This window comes from Sycon ciliatum, chromosome 6 (assembly GCF_964019385.1).
Source record: "Sycon ciliatum chromosome 6, ocSycCili1.1, whole genome shotgun sequence".
NCBI classification, from domain to species: Eukaryota; Metazoa; Porifera; class Calcarea; order Leucosolenida; family Sycettidae; genus Sycon; species Sycon ciliatum.
In genome coordinates, this window is record NC_088648.1 from 33,209,116 (window position 1) to 33,226,444 (window position 17,329).

Here is a 17,329-nt window from a genome sequence, read left to right on the forward strand (position 1 = left end):
ATACCGGTAATTATGAAAGCAGAGCACGGTGTAAACACAACACGGAGAACTGGTCCACCCAGAGTTTCCGGAAGGGAATGTTTTGTTGCAGGCAGCACTGGAGAGGGCAAGACGACAAGTAGCGAGGGCAAAACCAGCGCTGCTGGAGGTCCAAGCCAGAGCACCTTGCTGCTTTGGGGGCAACATACTACTGTATACCATTAGCTGTGTATGTGTGTGTGCGCACGTGTGTGTGTGTGCACATTTCTGGGTGTGCGTGTGTGTGTGCGTGCGCGTGTTTGTGTGTGGGTGCATGTGTGCGCGTGTTTGTGTGTGTGGGTGCATGCATGTGTGTGTGCGCGCGTGCGTGTGCATGCGCGTGCATGTGTGTGCGAGCGTGCATGTGTGTGTGCGCGCGCGCGTGCATGTGCGTGCTAGGCGTTTTCCTTTGTTGGTGACACCACCCCAGGCAACTACTGGTGTTGGGACACGGTGTTGCCACAGCCACTGCGGCCAGTGCGATCCGTGTTTCAGGTCGTTGGTGGGTTTTAGATTCCGCAATTGTCGACAAGGTGTGCGCCGTGTGTGTGTGTGTGTGTGAAACCCGACAGCATTGGTGTGATGTTGTCCAAAGAGACATCCATCACTTACATCTTGAAGGACATTGGTTCGACACTGCACAGCAGCGAGGAGAGTGGCGCACAGCATTCAGAATTGCTTCACCACCACAGCCGGCCTCCCGTGATCGGATTCAGTGTAGTATTTGTAACATTTCCTTTTCGAAGAGCGGCCTGCCACGCCACAAGTGTACTCAAGAGCGTCGCAAACCTGTAGCAGACCAGTCTGGCAGCAGCCAATGCACCGTATGTCTTTGCTGGTTTCGCAGTCATGGTAGACTGACATAGTCGGATTCGGCAGCTGGTTCATGTGTGTGTGTGTGCGCGCATGCGCGCGCGTGCCTGGGGGACTGCATAGTCGCATTCGGCAGCTGGTTCATGTGTGTGTGCGCACACGCGCGCGCGCATAAGCGTGTTTGTGCGCGCGTGCCTGGGAGACTGCGTAGTCGCATTCGGCAGCTGGTTCGTGTGTGTGTGTGTGCGAGCGTGCATGCCTGGGAGACTGTATAGTTGGATTCGGCAGCTGGTTCGTGTGTGTGCGCGTGCCTGGGAGACTGCATAGTCGGATTCTTCAGCTGCTTCATGTGTGTGTGTGTGTGTGTGTGTGCGCGCGCATGCATGTATGTATGTGACATCATCTTATATCGGTAGTTATCTGTGGATTACTATGTTCTGCGGTGGACTGCGACAGCACACATTATGTGCCAAGATGTGCACCTGGTGATTTGCAACTGTGTTATGTTGAGTTGAAAATGAGCAATGACAGATGGCTTTTGGTGCTGTATGAGTGTGTTAGGAAATCAATAGCCAATTCCAACCTCTTGCATTGGCCGTCAGGTTGGATAGGATCAGCGCGTGCATTTACAACAGTGGTGACGTACTTCCTATTGTACTACCGTAATGTCACATTAGCTTCAGTGTTCATATCATTATAATACTGGAGTAATCTACGTATTCACTACTATTCAGTAATCGAGTGGTTATTACTTTTGAAATATACTTCACTCACCAATTCATTGCTCGCTATTATCTACAAGTTCCAGTCCAGTATGATGAAATCAAGAGGCGATTTATCCAGCCAAGTAGAGGAACTTGGGATACGAAATCCAAGAGAAATCATGAGGGTTTTCTCAGTTCGGCCATTCACGAATGTAATTGTTATTCTTCAACGCAAACTGAGTAATATTTGACCTTGAACAGGATGAAAAGAAGTTCATGCTCGGGGCAGTCGTCATTTGCTCCAGAAGGTTACTCACTACAGTCTACTACGCCTATTGGCCTAGGAAGTGGTGAACAAATATATCGAGAGATATTTAGGACATTCTTGGAAGTCAGTTCTGAACGATTGCCATTGTAACTACAAACAGTAGTGACTTTGCTGCATGCATGATCCCGATTCATAATTCTCAGCGGCAAAAAAATTCAAATCTAGTTTTGTGCACTGGTTTCCGCGTTATGTGCACTCGTGGTATCTGCTCATGGCTTCAAAAAATGAGAATCCGTGAACAAGCGCAAAAAAATCAAGCGAAGAAGGCGAAAATGGCCGCTGCTGTCAGTGAGCAAAGTACAATTGTAGTTGGATGTTTGGCGTCTTCTGTGACCATGGTGACCTCCCTGGATCAGTTTCGAACTGTCCAACAAGTGGAAATCGCTTCATGTCAAAATCTTATCGATTTGATTATTTATAGAATGTAGAAGACCTTTCCAACCATGCACACACTCACACTACTACAACACAAACCACCATCGTTCATTCATCAACTACACTTCAGTCAAGAAGAAGAATAACCAATAACAAGGAGATACAAACAACGGAGAAAAGAACTGAGACGCACAATGAGTACGCTCCGAAAACGGCGGTGCTCGGAAGCAAGCGAGGCCAAATAGATCGCGAAGCAGCGCACCCGGACCCATTCGGGCCTGAGCTGCGTAGCGATCGCGTGGTCAGGTGCACTGTGGTGCCATGGAAACAAAGATGGTGGCACATGTAGCGCGTGTACCACGAGGTACTAGGTAGAAAGAAAGGAAAATAAATAAATAAACTGCAGAACGAAAGTGAACGCGAAGAAGAAATATATTTGAGAGTCTTTAGAGAAACAAGAATGTAGTTCGCGTCTGGCGGAGGGTGCTTGCACCTAGCTAGAGGTGAGAGCACCACTGTCAGATAATGGAAAGACTGAGTTAGAAAAGGAGAAAGACGACGGAGTTGCAGACTGAAACTACAGGAAGTTCAAGTAAGACGTGAACACTAAATTTATATGTATTTCAAATATTCGTGAACGGCAGTTCTCGACACTCCCACCAAACAGAAGTGTGAATGCACTAGAAAGAGAAAGGAACAAAGAAGATTGTGAACTAAAGCGTAGAAATATAATAAGTTATACTTACCTTAACGCCGTGAAGTTACAAGCCGTCCATCTAGCGATGTTTTGGCGTGCCTGATCGGCAGCCTTGCGCCTCGGGCGGGTTGCTGATGGCGGTGGTGCTTGCACTCCAGGAGCATTATCTGACTGCTGGCTGCTGATGACTGCGGGGGCATCATCCTGCCGGGTGCTGGGTACCTCGAGTGGATACAGCAGCGATAGTGGGCGTTCCACTGTGCGGCCAGACGGCATCAGGACCTCTGCTGAGCGGACGCAACCATCTGTCGCACTAGCGTTAGCCGCTGTTACCTTGCCAATGTGCCACTGGCCACGTGGTATGCCTTCGGATTTGACAATGACAATCTCCCCGACCTGTGGCTGGCCGGATAGAGACGTCTTGGGCTGGCGGTGATCAGGGTTCGCACGTTCCCTGAGTAATTGCAAGTACTCAGTCCGCCAGCATTTCCAGAAACGTTCCAAGAGAACTTGGGACGCCCTCCACCACTGCAAGATGTGATCCCGGGAGCTGATATCAGGCGAATAGTCGGGATCATCAGCAGAGGATGTGTCGACAGGGATCAGCGTGGGTCGACCACCAACGAGGAAGTGAGCTGGAGAGAGCACGAGAAGACCAGGACCTTCATCGTCAGCCGAAACGGGAGTCAGTGGGCGGTTGTTGACGACAGCTTCAACTTCAGCCAGCAAGGTGAGGAGCTGTGGGAGCGAGAGCAACTGCCGGCCAACAACTTTCCGCATGCAGCCCTTCACAAGGCCAACCATGCGCTCATAAATACCACCTTGCCATGGGGCGAGTGCAGTGGTGAATTTCCACGTGATCTGACGTTGAGAGAGAAACTCGCCTAGGACGGGGTCAGACGGTAGAGAGGACCAGGCATCCGGCACGGCAGAACTGGCGAGGTGAAATTGGCTGGCGTTGTCAGAATACAACAGACGCGGTACGCCACGACGAGCAATGAAGCGACGTAAGCCAGAGATGAAGGCAGCTGTGGACATGTCATCCACGAACTCGAGATGGACAGCACGGATAGCGAAACAGGTGAATAAACAGACCCATACCTTGGTCGTGGAGGAGTCGGACTGCTTGATGAGCAATGGTCCAAAGTAGTCCAGACCGGTGAACTCAAATGGATGAGCAGGGTTGACACGCTCAGCAGGCAGAGGCGGCATCAACGGAAGACGATAGGGTGGCGAGTCTTGACGACGGCACACAAGACATAGCTTCAGTTCATGGCGAACAGCCTGACGACCATGAGGAACCCAGAAGTTGAGGCGAAGCTGTGCGAGGGTGTGGCTTGGACCAGCATGCAGCAGGCGACCATGGATGTCGAGAATGATCAAGACAGTGAGACGATGCTGGCGTGGCAGCAGAGCAGGCTGGCTGGTAGCATGGACGTGAGCAAGCTTGCCATGACAACGGATAACACCGAGCTGGTCACGCTGAAGACCAAATTGCTTCACCAACGGTGACGTGCTATCAGCGAGAGAACCAGAGTACAGATCAGGATAGGAGCTGTGCTGCGCTGAACGTACGAATAGAGACAGAACCAAGCGTCGCACACTGACGCTGAAGACATGCGGTTGAGCAGCAAACTGGCTGAGTAGCTGAGCTAGCAGAGCATGGCCATCCTGAAGGCGTGTCTGCTGAGCAGCGGGCAACCGAGTCCACACAACACGATAGAGGAAATGCATGCAGTAGGTCAAGATCCTGACGGCTTTGGACAGTGAGGACGAGCGCGTTAGGATAGACTGCTGCACAAGTGACGGCGGCAGGACTGGTTGGGTAGCGAGCATGCTGTGGATGAGACGAGGTCCACGATACTCGGCCTCGGCCAACGCCAAGTCCTGAGGAGTGATGGTGGGGTGACTAGAAGCAGGCCATTTGCTGACGTCTTCTGTTAGCCACGAAGGACCAGACCACCATAGAGTACTGTCGGCGAGCTGCGCAGCTGTTTGCGGACGAGTAGCCAAATCAGCAGGATTAGCAGCACTGGGGACATAGCGATACGTGATGTCCGGCAGAGCACGTAAGCTAGCGATGCGATTGGCCACAAATGTAGACAGGTCCCGACTTGATACAAGCCAATGCAGAACGCACCTGGCATCAGTCCAGACAGTAGTGGACGAGAGCGTGAGGTTGAGTTCCTGCCGAAGGAATGACGCAAGTCGAGCACCAATGACAGCACCCAGTAATTCCAGGCGAGGAATGGTCATGGTGTCAGCTGTAGAAGATGACTTCTTCGGAGCCGGTGCGAGCCGCATCTTGCTGAAGACGAGGGCAGAGTGTACCGAACTGCCATCTGTGACCCGGAGGTAGCCAGCAGCTGCATACGCATTGACAGAAGCGTCAGTGAAGATATGGAGCTGCACATCCGTAGCGCTGCCGACCGGACAACACAAACGGGGAATAGTGATCGAAGAGAGCGATGCCATCATAGAGGAGATAGCAGACCATTCGTCAGTAAAGTGTGCAGGTAGAGGGTCATCCCAATTGAGCTCAGCTTGCCACAATTGACGAAGTAGCAGGCGCCCAGACAGAATGGCTGGGACGAGTAGACCAAGCGGATCGTACAAAGCAGAGACGGCTTGCAAGACAATGCGCTTAGTAGCAGGTGCAGCAGCAGAGAGGGTGCAGCGAGAACCAGCAATTGACAATACATCGTCATGTGTGTCCCACTGTAAACCAAGCACCTTGACATGTCGAGTCGTGACGATGTCATCCGCTGGTAGAGTCGCCCGAGCAGCTGTACTATTGGTTGTCCACTCACGCAAGTTCATTGATGCACGCTGGAAAACGGACTTGGCCTCCTCATATACAGCAAGAACATCAGAAACATCTGAGACACCAATCAACACGTTGTCCACGTAGATATTCTGATCGATAGAAGCGGCAAGAGGAGTACACTGCAGCTGCAGATGGTGATGGATAGTAGCTTCCAGCAGAAACGGACTGGCAACAATACCGAACGGCATCCTACAGAAGCGATACACAGCCAAGTTGTCCTTGGATGTGGTAGGGTTTGCTGGATCGTCAAACCAGAGGAAACGTGTGACATCTCGGTCATCCGGCCGAATGCTGAGCTGGAGAAACGCTTTCTCGATGTCAGCCAACAGCACAATGGAGTGGCAACGGAAGCGGAGAAGTATGCCACAGAGATTCGGCAAGTTGATAGGGCCACGATGCATGCACTCGTTCAGACACTTCGCTGCTTTGGATGACTTGGCCGAGGCGTCGTATACAATGCGCAGCTTAGTGGTCGCCTTGGAGGGTGTCACGACTGGCTGGTGCGGCAGGTAGTGCTTGACGGTGTGAGTTGAAGTGTTGGTTGACACACGTTCAACAATACCCAGCTCAACCTGAGACTGGATCACTGCATCGTAGCGCAATAGCAGGTCATGGTCCCTAGCGAGCTGCTTAGCGAGGGAGGTCAAACGACCGAGTGCGAGGCCATAGTTGTCTCGCAGGTCAGGTGGCTCAGACTTCCACGGCCAAGCGACTTCATAGCGGCCATCGCGAAATCGGACGGTTGAGTTGAAGTGCTGCTGGGCACGGTTGTCGTCAGTGAGGAACGGCGAGTCACTGATACCAATACTGTCGAGAGACCACATCTCGGACAGATCCGGTACGCGTTCCGTAGCGCACACAAAGACCACAGAGTCAGAAGCAGAGGCATGCGAGCTGTCTGCAGTGGCTGGATTCGGGTTGCCAGACAACAGATATCCCAATCGAGACGGAATGAGGTAGAGGCCAGAAGGCAACCGTGTTGGCAGACCACTCATGAGGTCCCAGAAGTACTGTATGCCCAGTAGCAAGTCGACTGCATGAGTGGAGGCACCGTCCGGTAACGGATCAGCCAGAGAGTCTGCCGGCAGATTGATCAGAACTGCTCTGTCTGCCGCAGAGAGTGAGCTGTGCTGCACAGGGTGGATCGTCTTCGATGCTGGCAACACATGCGCATGAAGAGTCCGAGTAGAACCGTCCTTGTGGAGGAGAGCAAATTGTACCACATCTGGCACAAGGCGCAGAGGAGTCTCACTGCCAAAGGAGAATACGTTCAGCGTGTCCTTACCGAGGGGCTGAAGTTGAAGTTGCTCAGCAGCAGATGCGCTGAGGAATGTTGATTGACTGCCACTGTCAAACAGGATGCGCACAGTGGTACGGCGACCATTGGCGGCGATAGCAGAAGTTGCAGTCATCATGCGCGCTAAACCAACACGATCCTGTACCGTGTTGCACTGGACATTGACAGACATACATGAAGATGAGAACTGCGCTGGTGTCGTAGCGGATTGAGACTGCTGCTGTGGCTGCTGTTGCTGTGGCGGCGGAGGCGGCGACCTCTGCGGCCTTGGCTGCTGCTGTTGCTGGGGTGCCGGCTGCTGTTGCACATTGTTGACACCGATCTGGTGAACAGCAGACTGTTGGCGCGAACAAATAGCAGTGTTGTGATGGTTTGGCTGCTGGCAATGTCGGCATTTCCGTTGCTGGGTGCAGGCAGATGCGACATGGCCTTTGCCAAGACAACGGTAACAGAGATGGAGCTCAAGGAGCCTGTCCTTCCGAGCTGAGGTAGTTGCGAACCGTCCGCAGGCATCGTGGTTGTGGGCACCACCGCAGAACACACACGGCTTCCGTGGCCGAGCGGGTGCGGACGTAGCAGCTTGCGGCCTACGGAACGTTGCGCCAGAAGTGGCCACAAGTGTACTGGACGGCAGCATATCCACTGGAGCGGTGCTTTGCTGCTGGCCAGAGCGTTGTTGTGCTCGGTCGTGCAGAAGCACGTACCGTTTCAGGTACTGGCGGAGGTCTTCTATGTCCCACGGTGCTGAGACGTCATGGGAGGGTCGCCACTCCTCAAGCTTCGTAGTTACACTCAGTGGAAGCTTTGAGAGTACCTGGTGGCATACTAGGCGTTGACCTTTCAGTATTTCCCCCTGGGCCTCCAGTTGCAGGAGGATGTTCTCCAGAGCCTCACATGTAGATTTTATATCCGCATAGCGTGTGGAGGACTGAGCGGTATGCTGTAGGCGACCGTATAACTGAGCAATAACTATATCAGGCTTGCCATACTCGGCCTTCAGGGTGCTGACAGCAGTCGGATAATTTGCGTCGGTCACTGCAATGCCGGAGACCAGACGGGCGGCAGGACCTTTCAGCACACTGCGCAGATACGTGAACTTTGACACCTGGGGTAACTGCTGTGTGTCGACTGCAGCAGAAAACATATCCCAAAAGTCGGGCCATGCAAGGATATCACCATGAAAGGTCGGCAGTGTGAGCTTAGGGAGCTGCACGGGTGTCCGACCAGGAGTGCGACGTGGTGTGTTCGAGGTGTCCATCTGCCATGTGGCCTCCACAGCAGCACGTGCGGCATGACTGGCAGCCTGGGAGACTGCAGCAACAAACATAGCAGAGCCTGGAACAACCGAGGGTGCATGGAACGAGGTGTTGGTAGACGTGGAGTCAGCATCCGACCAGACAGACTCGCTGTCAGAAGTGTACTCTGCATTGCTCCACTGTGCACGACCAGTGGCACTACCAGTACCAGGTGTAGGCTCAGGCAAGTGTAGTGGTGGTGGTGGTGGCACTGCTGGTGTGTACTGCAGTGTGCTTAATGAACCAGTATGGTGAGTAGGATCATGGGTATTTGCAATTGCACTGACTGCTGTGAGTGCTTGCCTAGCAGTACCAGTGGCATTTGGCATACTGTCCATCACACCAGTAAAGGCAGGCGTGCTGCTAACAGGATGACTAGCGTGTTGAGAGACTGAGAGCTGCTCCGAAACAGGGTGCTCAGTCTGCATGTGTTTACTACTATTACTAGCACTACACATCACACTCTCAGAACACCTGCTTTCACTTGGCACTGGTTGCTGTAGCAGGGAGGGCGCGTGTTTCTCCAAAAACGCCCTCGCTGTTCTCAAAATTTCCACCTCCTCATCGAAGGACGACTCCCAAGAGTCGAGATCGTCTAGTTTCTCATCGTTTGCGTCGAGCTCGACGAGGCTACGTATTTGTGATTGAAGGTCGTTTATGTGAGACGCTAGCTCTGCCGCTGTTTGCCAGTCGCCCAGCACGTAGTGTGGGGATGGCTCCTCCTTGTGGAGCTCCCTCGCCAGCTTTTCCCTGACGCGTGTGAGGCGACGCTTCATATTGGCCCGGCGCTGGACCATTTGAGTGTACATACCTGCACGACGATGAGTGTCGGAAAAACGACGGGGAAACTGCGTTGCGGACAGGTAACCGTCACCTGGTTACAGCACCATGTCAAAATCTTATCGATTTGATTATTTATAGAATGTAGAAGACCTTTCCAACCATGCACACACTCACACTACTACAACACAAACCACCATCGTTCATTCATCAACTACACTTCAGTCAAGAAGAAGAATAACCAATAACAAGGAGATACAAACAACGGAGAAAAGAACTGAGACGCACAATGAGTACGCTCCGAAAACGGCGGTGCTCGGAAGCAAGCGAGGCCAAATAGATCGCGAAGCAGCGCACCCGGACCCATTCGGGCCTGAGCTGCGTAGCGATCGCGTGGTCAGGTGCACTGTGGTGCCATGGAAACAAAGATGGTGGCACATGTAGCGCGTGTACCACGAGGTACTAGGTAGAAAGAAAGGAAAATAAATAAATAAACTGCAGAACGAAAGTGAACGCGAAGAAGAAATATATTTGAGAGTCTTTAGAGAAACAAGAATGTAGTTCGCGTCTGGCGGAGGGTGCTTGCACCTAGCTAGAGGTGAGAGCACCACTGTCAGATAATGGAAAGACTGAGTTAGAAAAGGAGAAAGACGACGGAGTTGCAGACTGAAACTACAGGAAGTTCAAGTAAGACGTGAACACTAAATTTATATGTATTTCAAATATTCGTGAACGGCAGTTCTCGACAGATGTCCTATCTAGGACATCACCAGGACTGGTGACCTCCCTGGATCAGTTTCGAACTGTCCAACAAGTGGAAATCGCTTCAGGATACCATCGTGAAGCGGTGTGCTGAAGGACGATTTGTCCATCTCTGGGTGCAACGGTCGATGCTAAAACGGCCGATTCTGAGATTTGGCTCACGGACTAATTGGGTCATGTCGTACGTGCACTTGGCGCGTGCAAACTACGAAAATGTGCAGAACACAAAGTTCGTGCGAAACTTCGTACACATTTTCGCAAGGCCTGTCGCGAAACTTCGTTCGAATTTTCGTTGTGCAGAACCTCTCTAAAATTGACGATGATCGATGGCGGAGATGGAGCAGGTCAGGGAGCCCTACAGGGTCCCGAGAGCAGATTGCGGCCAAATTTGGGACGATGCCGGACGCCAGTCAGTATGAAGTAGCGAATGCATTAATGGCGGATCGCCACGTAGATTGGGGTCGCGGGGTCATACTACACGGGCACTACTCGTAGGTCTACGTTGCTCCAAAAAAGGGCACTTAGTCCGTGAGCCAAATCTCAGAATCGGCTGTTTTAGCATCGACCGTTGCACCCAGAGATGGACAAATCGTCCTTCAGCACACCGCTTCACGATGGTATCCTGAAGCGATTCCCTCTTGTTGGACAGTTCGCAACTGATCCAGGGAGGTCACAGAAGACGCCAAACATCCAACTTTGCTCACTGACAGCAGCGGCCATTTTCGCCTTCTTCGCTTGATTTTTTTGCGCTTGTTCACGGATTCTCATTTTTTGAAGCCATGAGCAGGTACCACGAGTGCACATAACGCGGAAACCAGTGCACAAAACTAGATTCGAATTTTTTTGCCGCTGAGAATTATGAATCGGGATGCAAACTGCATGCAGCAAAGTCAATACTGTTTGTAGTTACAATGCAATCGTTCAGAACTGACTTCCAAGAATGTCCTAAATATCTCTCGACATATTTGTTCACCACTTCCTAGGCCAATAGGCGTAGTAGACTGTAGTGAGTAACCTTCTGGAGCAAATGACGACTGCCCCGAGCATGAGCTTCTTTTCATCCTGTTCAAGGTCAAATATTACTCAGTTTGCGTTGAAGAATAACAATTACATTCGTGAATGGCCGAACTGAGAAAACCCTCATGATTTCTCTTGGATTTCGTATCCCAAGTTCCTCTACTTGGCTGGATAAATCGCCTCTTGACTTCATCATACTGGACTGGAACTTGTAGATAATAGCGAGCAATGAATTGGTGAGTGAAGTATATTTCAAAAGTAATAACCACTCGATTACTGAATAGTAGTGAATACGTAGAATACTCCAGTATTATAATGATATGAACACTGAAGCTAATGTGACATTACAGTAGTACAATAGGAAGTACGTCACCACTGTTGTAAATGCACGCGCTGATCCTATCCAACCTGACGGCCAATGCAAGAGGTTGGAATTGGCTATTGATTTCCTCACACACTCATACAGCACCAAAAGCTATCTGTCATTGCTCATTTTCAACTCAACATAACACAGTTGCAAATCACCAGGTGCACATCTTGGCACATAATGTGTGCTGTCGCAGTCCACCGCAGAACATAGTAATCCACAGATACTACCGATATAAGATGATGTCACATACATACATGCATGCGCGCACGCACACACACACACACACACACACACACACACACACACACACATGAAGCAGCTGAAGAATCCGAGTATGCAGTCTCCCAGGCACGCGCACACACATGAACCAGCTGCCGAATCCAACTATACAGTCTCCCAGGCATGCACGCTCGCACACACACACACACACATGAACCAGCTGCCGAATCCACACAAACACGCGCGCGCGTGCGTGCGCACACACACACACATGAACTAGCTGTCGAATCCGACTATGCAGTCTCCCAGGCACGCGCGCACGAACACGCTTATGCGCACGCGTGTGTGCGCGCACACACACACATGAACCAGCTGCCGAATGCGACTATGCAGTCTTCCAGGCACGCGCGCGCGCGTGCGCACACACACACATAAACCAGCTGCCGAATCCGACTATGTCAGTCTGCCATGACTGCGAAACCAGCGAAGACATACGGTTCATTGGCTGCTGCCAGACTGGTCTGCTACAGGTTTGCGACGCTCTTGAGTACACTTGTGGCATGGCAGGCCGCTCTTCGAAAAGGAAATGTTACAAATACTACACTGAAACCGATCACGGGAGGCCGGCTGTGGCGGTGAAGCAATTCTGAATGCTGTGCGCCACTCTCCTTGCTGCTGTGCAATGTCGAACCAATGTCCTTCAAGGTGTAAGTGATGGATGTCTCTTCGGACAACATCACACCAATGCTGTCGGGTTTCACACACACACACACACACACGGCGCACACCTTGTCGACAATTGCGGAATCTAAAACCCACCAACGACCTGAAACACGGATCGCACTGGCCGCAGTGGCTGTGGCAACACCGTGCCCCAACACCAGTAGTAGCCTGGGGTGGTGTCACCAACAAAGGAAAACGCCTAGCACGCACATGCACGCTCGCACACACATGCACGCTCGCACACACATGCACACTCGCACACACACATGCACGCGCGCGCACACACACACATGCACGCGCATGCACGCGCCCACACACACAAACACGTGCACACATGCACGCTCGCACACATGCACGCGCGCGCACACACACACAAACACACGCACGCCCAGAAATGTGCACACAAACACGTGCGCACACACACATACACAGCTAATGGTATACAGTAGTATGTTGCCCGCAAAGCAGCCAGGTGCTCTGGCTTGGACCTCCAGCAGCGCTGGTTTCGCCCTCGCTACTTGTCGTCTTGCCCTCTCCAGTGCTGCCTGCAACAAAACATTCCCTTCCGGAAACTCTGGGTGGACCAGTTCTCCGTGTTGTATTTACACCGTGCTCTGCTTTCATAATTACCGGTATGGCATTCGTTGTTCGTATCAACCACTAAGCTCCTGGTATGTGGCCCCTTACTGGCCTTAGGATGTGGCTCTGGGTTCACTACTACATGCACATCACTGTCAGCAAGTATAGACAAAGCAAAATCAGAGGCACTGGTCTTCTCCAGGTTTGCAATTGCTATCACATGCGTGCAATTGGTGTAGCACTTTCCATGATACCAGCCATACCATTTACTCCTCCCTGAGCTCTTGTGCTGGCAGAGAAAAGCCCAGATATGGTCGTCCTTCTCTCGAGCAGCGCTGACGATGCGACACCAACTTGTAGTCTCGATATTACTCACTGCAGGCTTCTCGTTTATACTAAATTGGGCGCTGTGACACAGACACAAAATTCCAGCAATATTACTCCGCTGGGCTGTCATTTGCCACTTCGTTGCCGTCAGCTGCCTCATCCAGCACCTCGCTGCCACTAGAAACGTCTTCCTCTTCTTCCATTGTTGTCAAAACAACATCAATGTACACGAAAGGAATAAACTTCAATAAAGTGATCACAATATCCCAAGTCGATATTGTCGCCAACGTCGTCATCTTCTAAAAAATAAATTATTTTTCCTCACTCCACGCGAACTTTAGGCACCCAGGATGGCAGAGGTCGTATCTGTTCACGGGGGAGACAGATGAATCCCGGGACATACCACCCTGGGGCCTAATAAATTACAACTCCGAGGAGAGGGCAACTTTGTCTAGTTGTTGTTGTTTATTTTAGAGCAAAGAGGAAGAAATGTGTCATGCGCATGCGCATATCTGGTGAGGGAGCTGACGTCATGCAGCGAGGTCGCTACAGTACTCCCCCACCAGAGAACAAGCGGAGCGCAGAGAACGACAGAGAAAAAACTAGGAAATAGCAAGAGCACTGCATGTGGCGTACCCAATGTTTGTTAACGAGGCTAACAAAGGCCGAAACAGAGGGAAAAATGCAGGAAGCGAAAAGAGATGCGTGACAGAGGCGGGTTAACATGAAAGAGGTGGAGAGCATGTCAGAGGCAGAAAGAGAGAGAAAAAAAATTGTATGCAAACTGTGAAGGCAGAGGCAAAGACGCGCAGTAATCAGTTGCGGGAAAACTAGCTGATGAACAGCCCATATACATGTAGCCGTGTATCAATGTGGCGAGGCAGCGACTGGGTAGTCGGCAGCCAATCCAGGTACGGAACATGACAGCAATACAATTTTGTAGTAGTAGCAGCAGTGCTGGCTCCACGACTGGGGAGGCTTTGCGGGTGGGAGGGGGCCAAGCTCCAGCTTGTGGCCAGCGCACACTGGACGGTGGTTGGAGGGTGGTTGCTCCACAGCTGCTCCAGGTCCAGGCGGTGAGTGCGGATGTTGAGGCTCAAGTTTATTGTCAACAGCCGGTGATTGACAGGCAGCCAGAATGCGGTGCACGCAGGAACGGACTCAGTCACTGCGGCGAAAACCAGTGATGGCTGGCAGGCTGACGGGCGGAAACAGCATGACGACGGATGGCAGCGGCAGGAGGGCGTAGTCCGCAGCAGCTCCAGGTGTGCCGAGGGCGGGTGGGCGGCGAGAGGCACCACAAATTCCCAAATCCGGAAAGTCAAAAACTACTGTATACAAATACTCCGCGAGCGCAGCGTCAGGGGTCACCAATTTAGGCACCCAGGATGGCAGAGGTCGTATCTGTTCACGGGGGAGACAGATGAATCCCGGGACATACCACCCTGGGGCCTAATAAATTACAACTCCGAGGAGAGGGCAACTTTGTCTAGTTGTTGTTGTTTATTTTAGAGCAAAGAGGAAGAAATGTGTCATGCGCATGCGCATATCTGGTGAGGGAGCTGACGTCATGCAGCGAGGTCGCTACAGAACTCGTGTTTTGCGCTTGCTCATACGACGCACACCTCACCACTCGCGTAAAAATATTTGTTCTCACGGTGGAATTTGGTCGAGAAAAGAAGCCCTCGCGAAGGTCTACGTCTCTGGATCGGTTCTGGAACGTCCAACAAGCGAAAACGTATCCTTTGTGATGTCCTTGACCAACACTGTAAGCGGCGATTTGTCCATCCGAGAGTGCAACGGCACTTGTGATTTTGAGTTTTGGCTCACGGACTAACTGCACTGTTCCACAGTTTTATTTTATTTTATTTTTTTTAAGGTTCCAAGCCTCTTGTACGGGCAAAATAAACACAAGTGCAAGATCAACAGCTTAGTACCGAGAGAAAATGAGCTGAAATGGCTGTGAAAACAGTCTTATACGGAGGAAGCTACAATGGCTGTGAAAACAGTCGCCTGTCGCCATCCTGTCAAAGAGGAAATCCCAGCGCTGCCACCATGTAATGTTCTCCCGACGTCCTTAGTACGTGTCGAGAGCACACCAAAATACCAAGTCAACACGGTCTCGTTGTGAGGCAAAGAACCCTTTTCATTTTCAGTGCAAGAACACAAAATAGTCGTGAAAGACACATCATACAGCAAGACAGTCGCGGGTACTCCATATCTGGATCTAGTAGAGTACTAGAGGGTACACTACGGTGCATGAGACATCTATAAAGAGAAGAGTACAAATAAGAGAAACAAGCATGCACAATGGGTACACACACACATACAAGATAACACTACAATAAGGAGGAAGCTAAAATGGCTGTGAAGACAGTCTAATGCGTAGCAAGGCGAGCCTCAGCCTGGACGAGGTCGACAGGCACAAGGTTGATGTGACGGCGGCGAACGGAGCGTGATCCTCGAACGCACCGGATCGCAGACCTAGCAAGAGAGAAAGCCAAGCAGCAGCGCATCCAGCAAACGACTTTGCTGTAGCTCTCCTTGCGCTTAGAAGCCAGAGCATCAGCAATCCGCTTGACGACGATGGCTGCCTCTGGACCCATTCCGCCGCAAGAGGAGAAGACCAGTGGTGTGAACGAGCCATGTTCAACTTGGTTTTAAACTCTTTCGCCATACTCCCGCTTCTTGGCACCTTCCAACTTGCGATAAATAGATGCAATGGGCTGGGACCGATAGCTCGCTGAGTGGGGATAGAACACCCTCGTATCGAAAAATGCATTGCGGCTATGGTCCACAGTTGCTGTTAGCGGTCGCCAAAGGCACTTGGTGGGCCGGTAATTGGGTCACGTGTCAACAAAGTGTCAACAACGTCTCGACCACGTGTATTTAGCGGTACACTAATTTTGGTGTCCCCAAACGTTTAAAGGGGAAGTTAAAGGGGAAGTTAAGGCAAAAATTAAAATTTCACCAGTTGTAGTCTTCGGGGTGCTGAGTCGAATGGTCTTGGTCCGAGAAAGCTGAGACGCTCCCTTCCTACTTGAATCCCAATCGAACTCGCGCACTTCCACCGAAACTGGGTGACTGCGCCCTACTGGATGGGGATTTGTATGCAAAATGTCACTAAAAGCGCCATTTCGTTCTTATAAAAGTACGGATGACCGCGATTGGCCCATATGTTGTAGTCTTTTGGACGCTGAGTCGACTGGTTTTGGTCCGAAAAGGCTGCGATGCAGCGTTCCTCCTTTATTCCCAATCGAACATGGTTGAACAAGCGGTCACGTGCTCCTGGTTGCCCAAATCACCTGGTCACCTCGCCAGCAGGCGACAACTAAAGTTACTTTCACACCAAGGTTCAACTCGAGTGACAGGACTGCACCCAAAAAAGGTCAAACAGCACTCCGAAGACTACAACTGGTGAAATTTTAATTTTTGCCTTAACTTCCCCTTTAAGGCAACAATTAAAATTTCACCAGTTGTAGTCTTCGGAGTGCTGAGTCGAATGGTCTTGGTCCGAGAAAGCTGAGACGCTCCCTTCCTACTTGAATCCCAATCGAACTCGCGCACTTCCACCGAAACTGGGTGACTGCGCCCTACGAGATGGGGATTTGTATGCAAAATGTCACTAAAAGCGCCATTTCGTTCTTATAAAAGCACGGATGACCGCGATTGGCCCATATGTTGTAGTCTTTTGGACGCTGAGTCGACTGGTTTTGGTCCGAAAAGGCTGCGATGCAGCGTTCCTCCTTTATTCCCAATCGAACATGGTTGAACAAGTGGTCACGTGCTCCTGGGTGCCAAAATCACCTGGTCACCACGCCAGCAGGCGTCAACTTTCACACCAAGGTTCAACTCGAGTGACAGGACTGCACCCAAAAAAGGTCAAAACAGGCTGTAAGTTGTACCCTGCAGGCACGGTGACCAGGTGACTGGTGTACGCAGGAGCACGTGACCGCTTGTTCAACCATGTTCGATTGGGAATTAGGGGCGAACGCTACATCGCAGCCTTTTCGGACCAAAACCAGTCGACTCAGCGTCCAAAAGACTACAACATATGGGCCAATCGCGGTCATCCGTGCTTTTATAAGAACGAAATGGCGCTTTTAGTGACATTTTGCATACAAATCCCCATCTCTTAGGGCGCAGTCACCCAGTTTCGGTGGAAGTGCGCGATTTCGATTGGGATTATAGTAGGAAG

General features: G+C 51.3%; 1 protein-coding gene across 1 annotated transcript; it reads right to left on the bottom strand.

Annotated features, from left to right (window-relative positions):
- Positions 1–626: 626 nt before the first annotated feature.
- On the bottom strand, positions 627–9,130 carry LOC135820241 (uncharacterized). The gene is made up of 2 exons (XM_065333557.1): positions 2,985–9,130; positions 627–654 (listed from the first exon to the last, which is right to left on the bottom strand). Exons 1-2 carry the CDS (start codon positions 9,128–9,130, stop codon positions 627–629), a joined length of 6,174 nt encoding a protein of 2,057 aa, XP_065189629.1.
- Between the last annotated feature and the right edge of the window lie 8,199 nt (positions 9,131–17,329).

Bases quoted from the DNA above. Each gene is read 5' to 3' on its own strand.
- LOC135820241 (XM_065333557.1), bottom strand. From the start codon at position 9,130: ATGAAGCGTCGCCTCACACGCGTCAGGGAAAAGCTGGCGAGGGAGCTC. The intron at 655-2,984 runs GTAAGTATAACT...GCTGCTGTGCAG, and splicing joins TGTAACTTCACGGCGTTAAG to TGTCGAACCAATGTCCTTCA.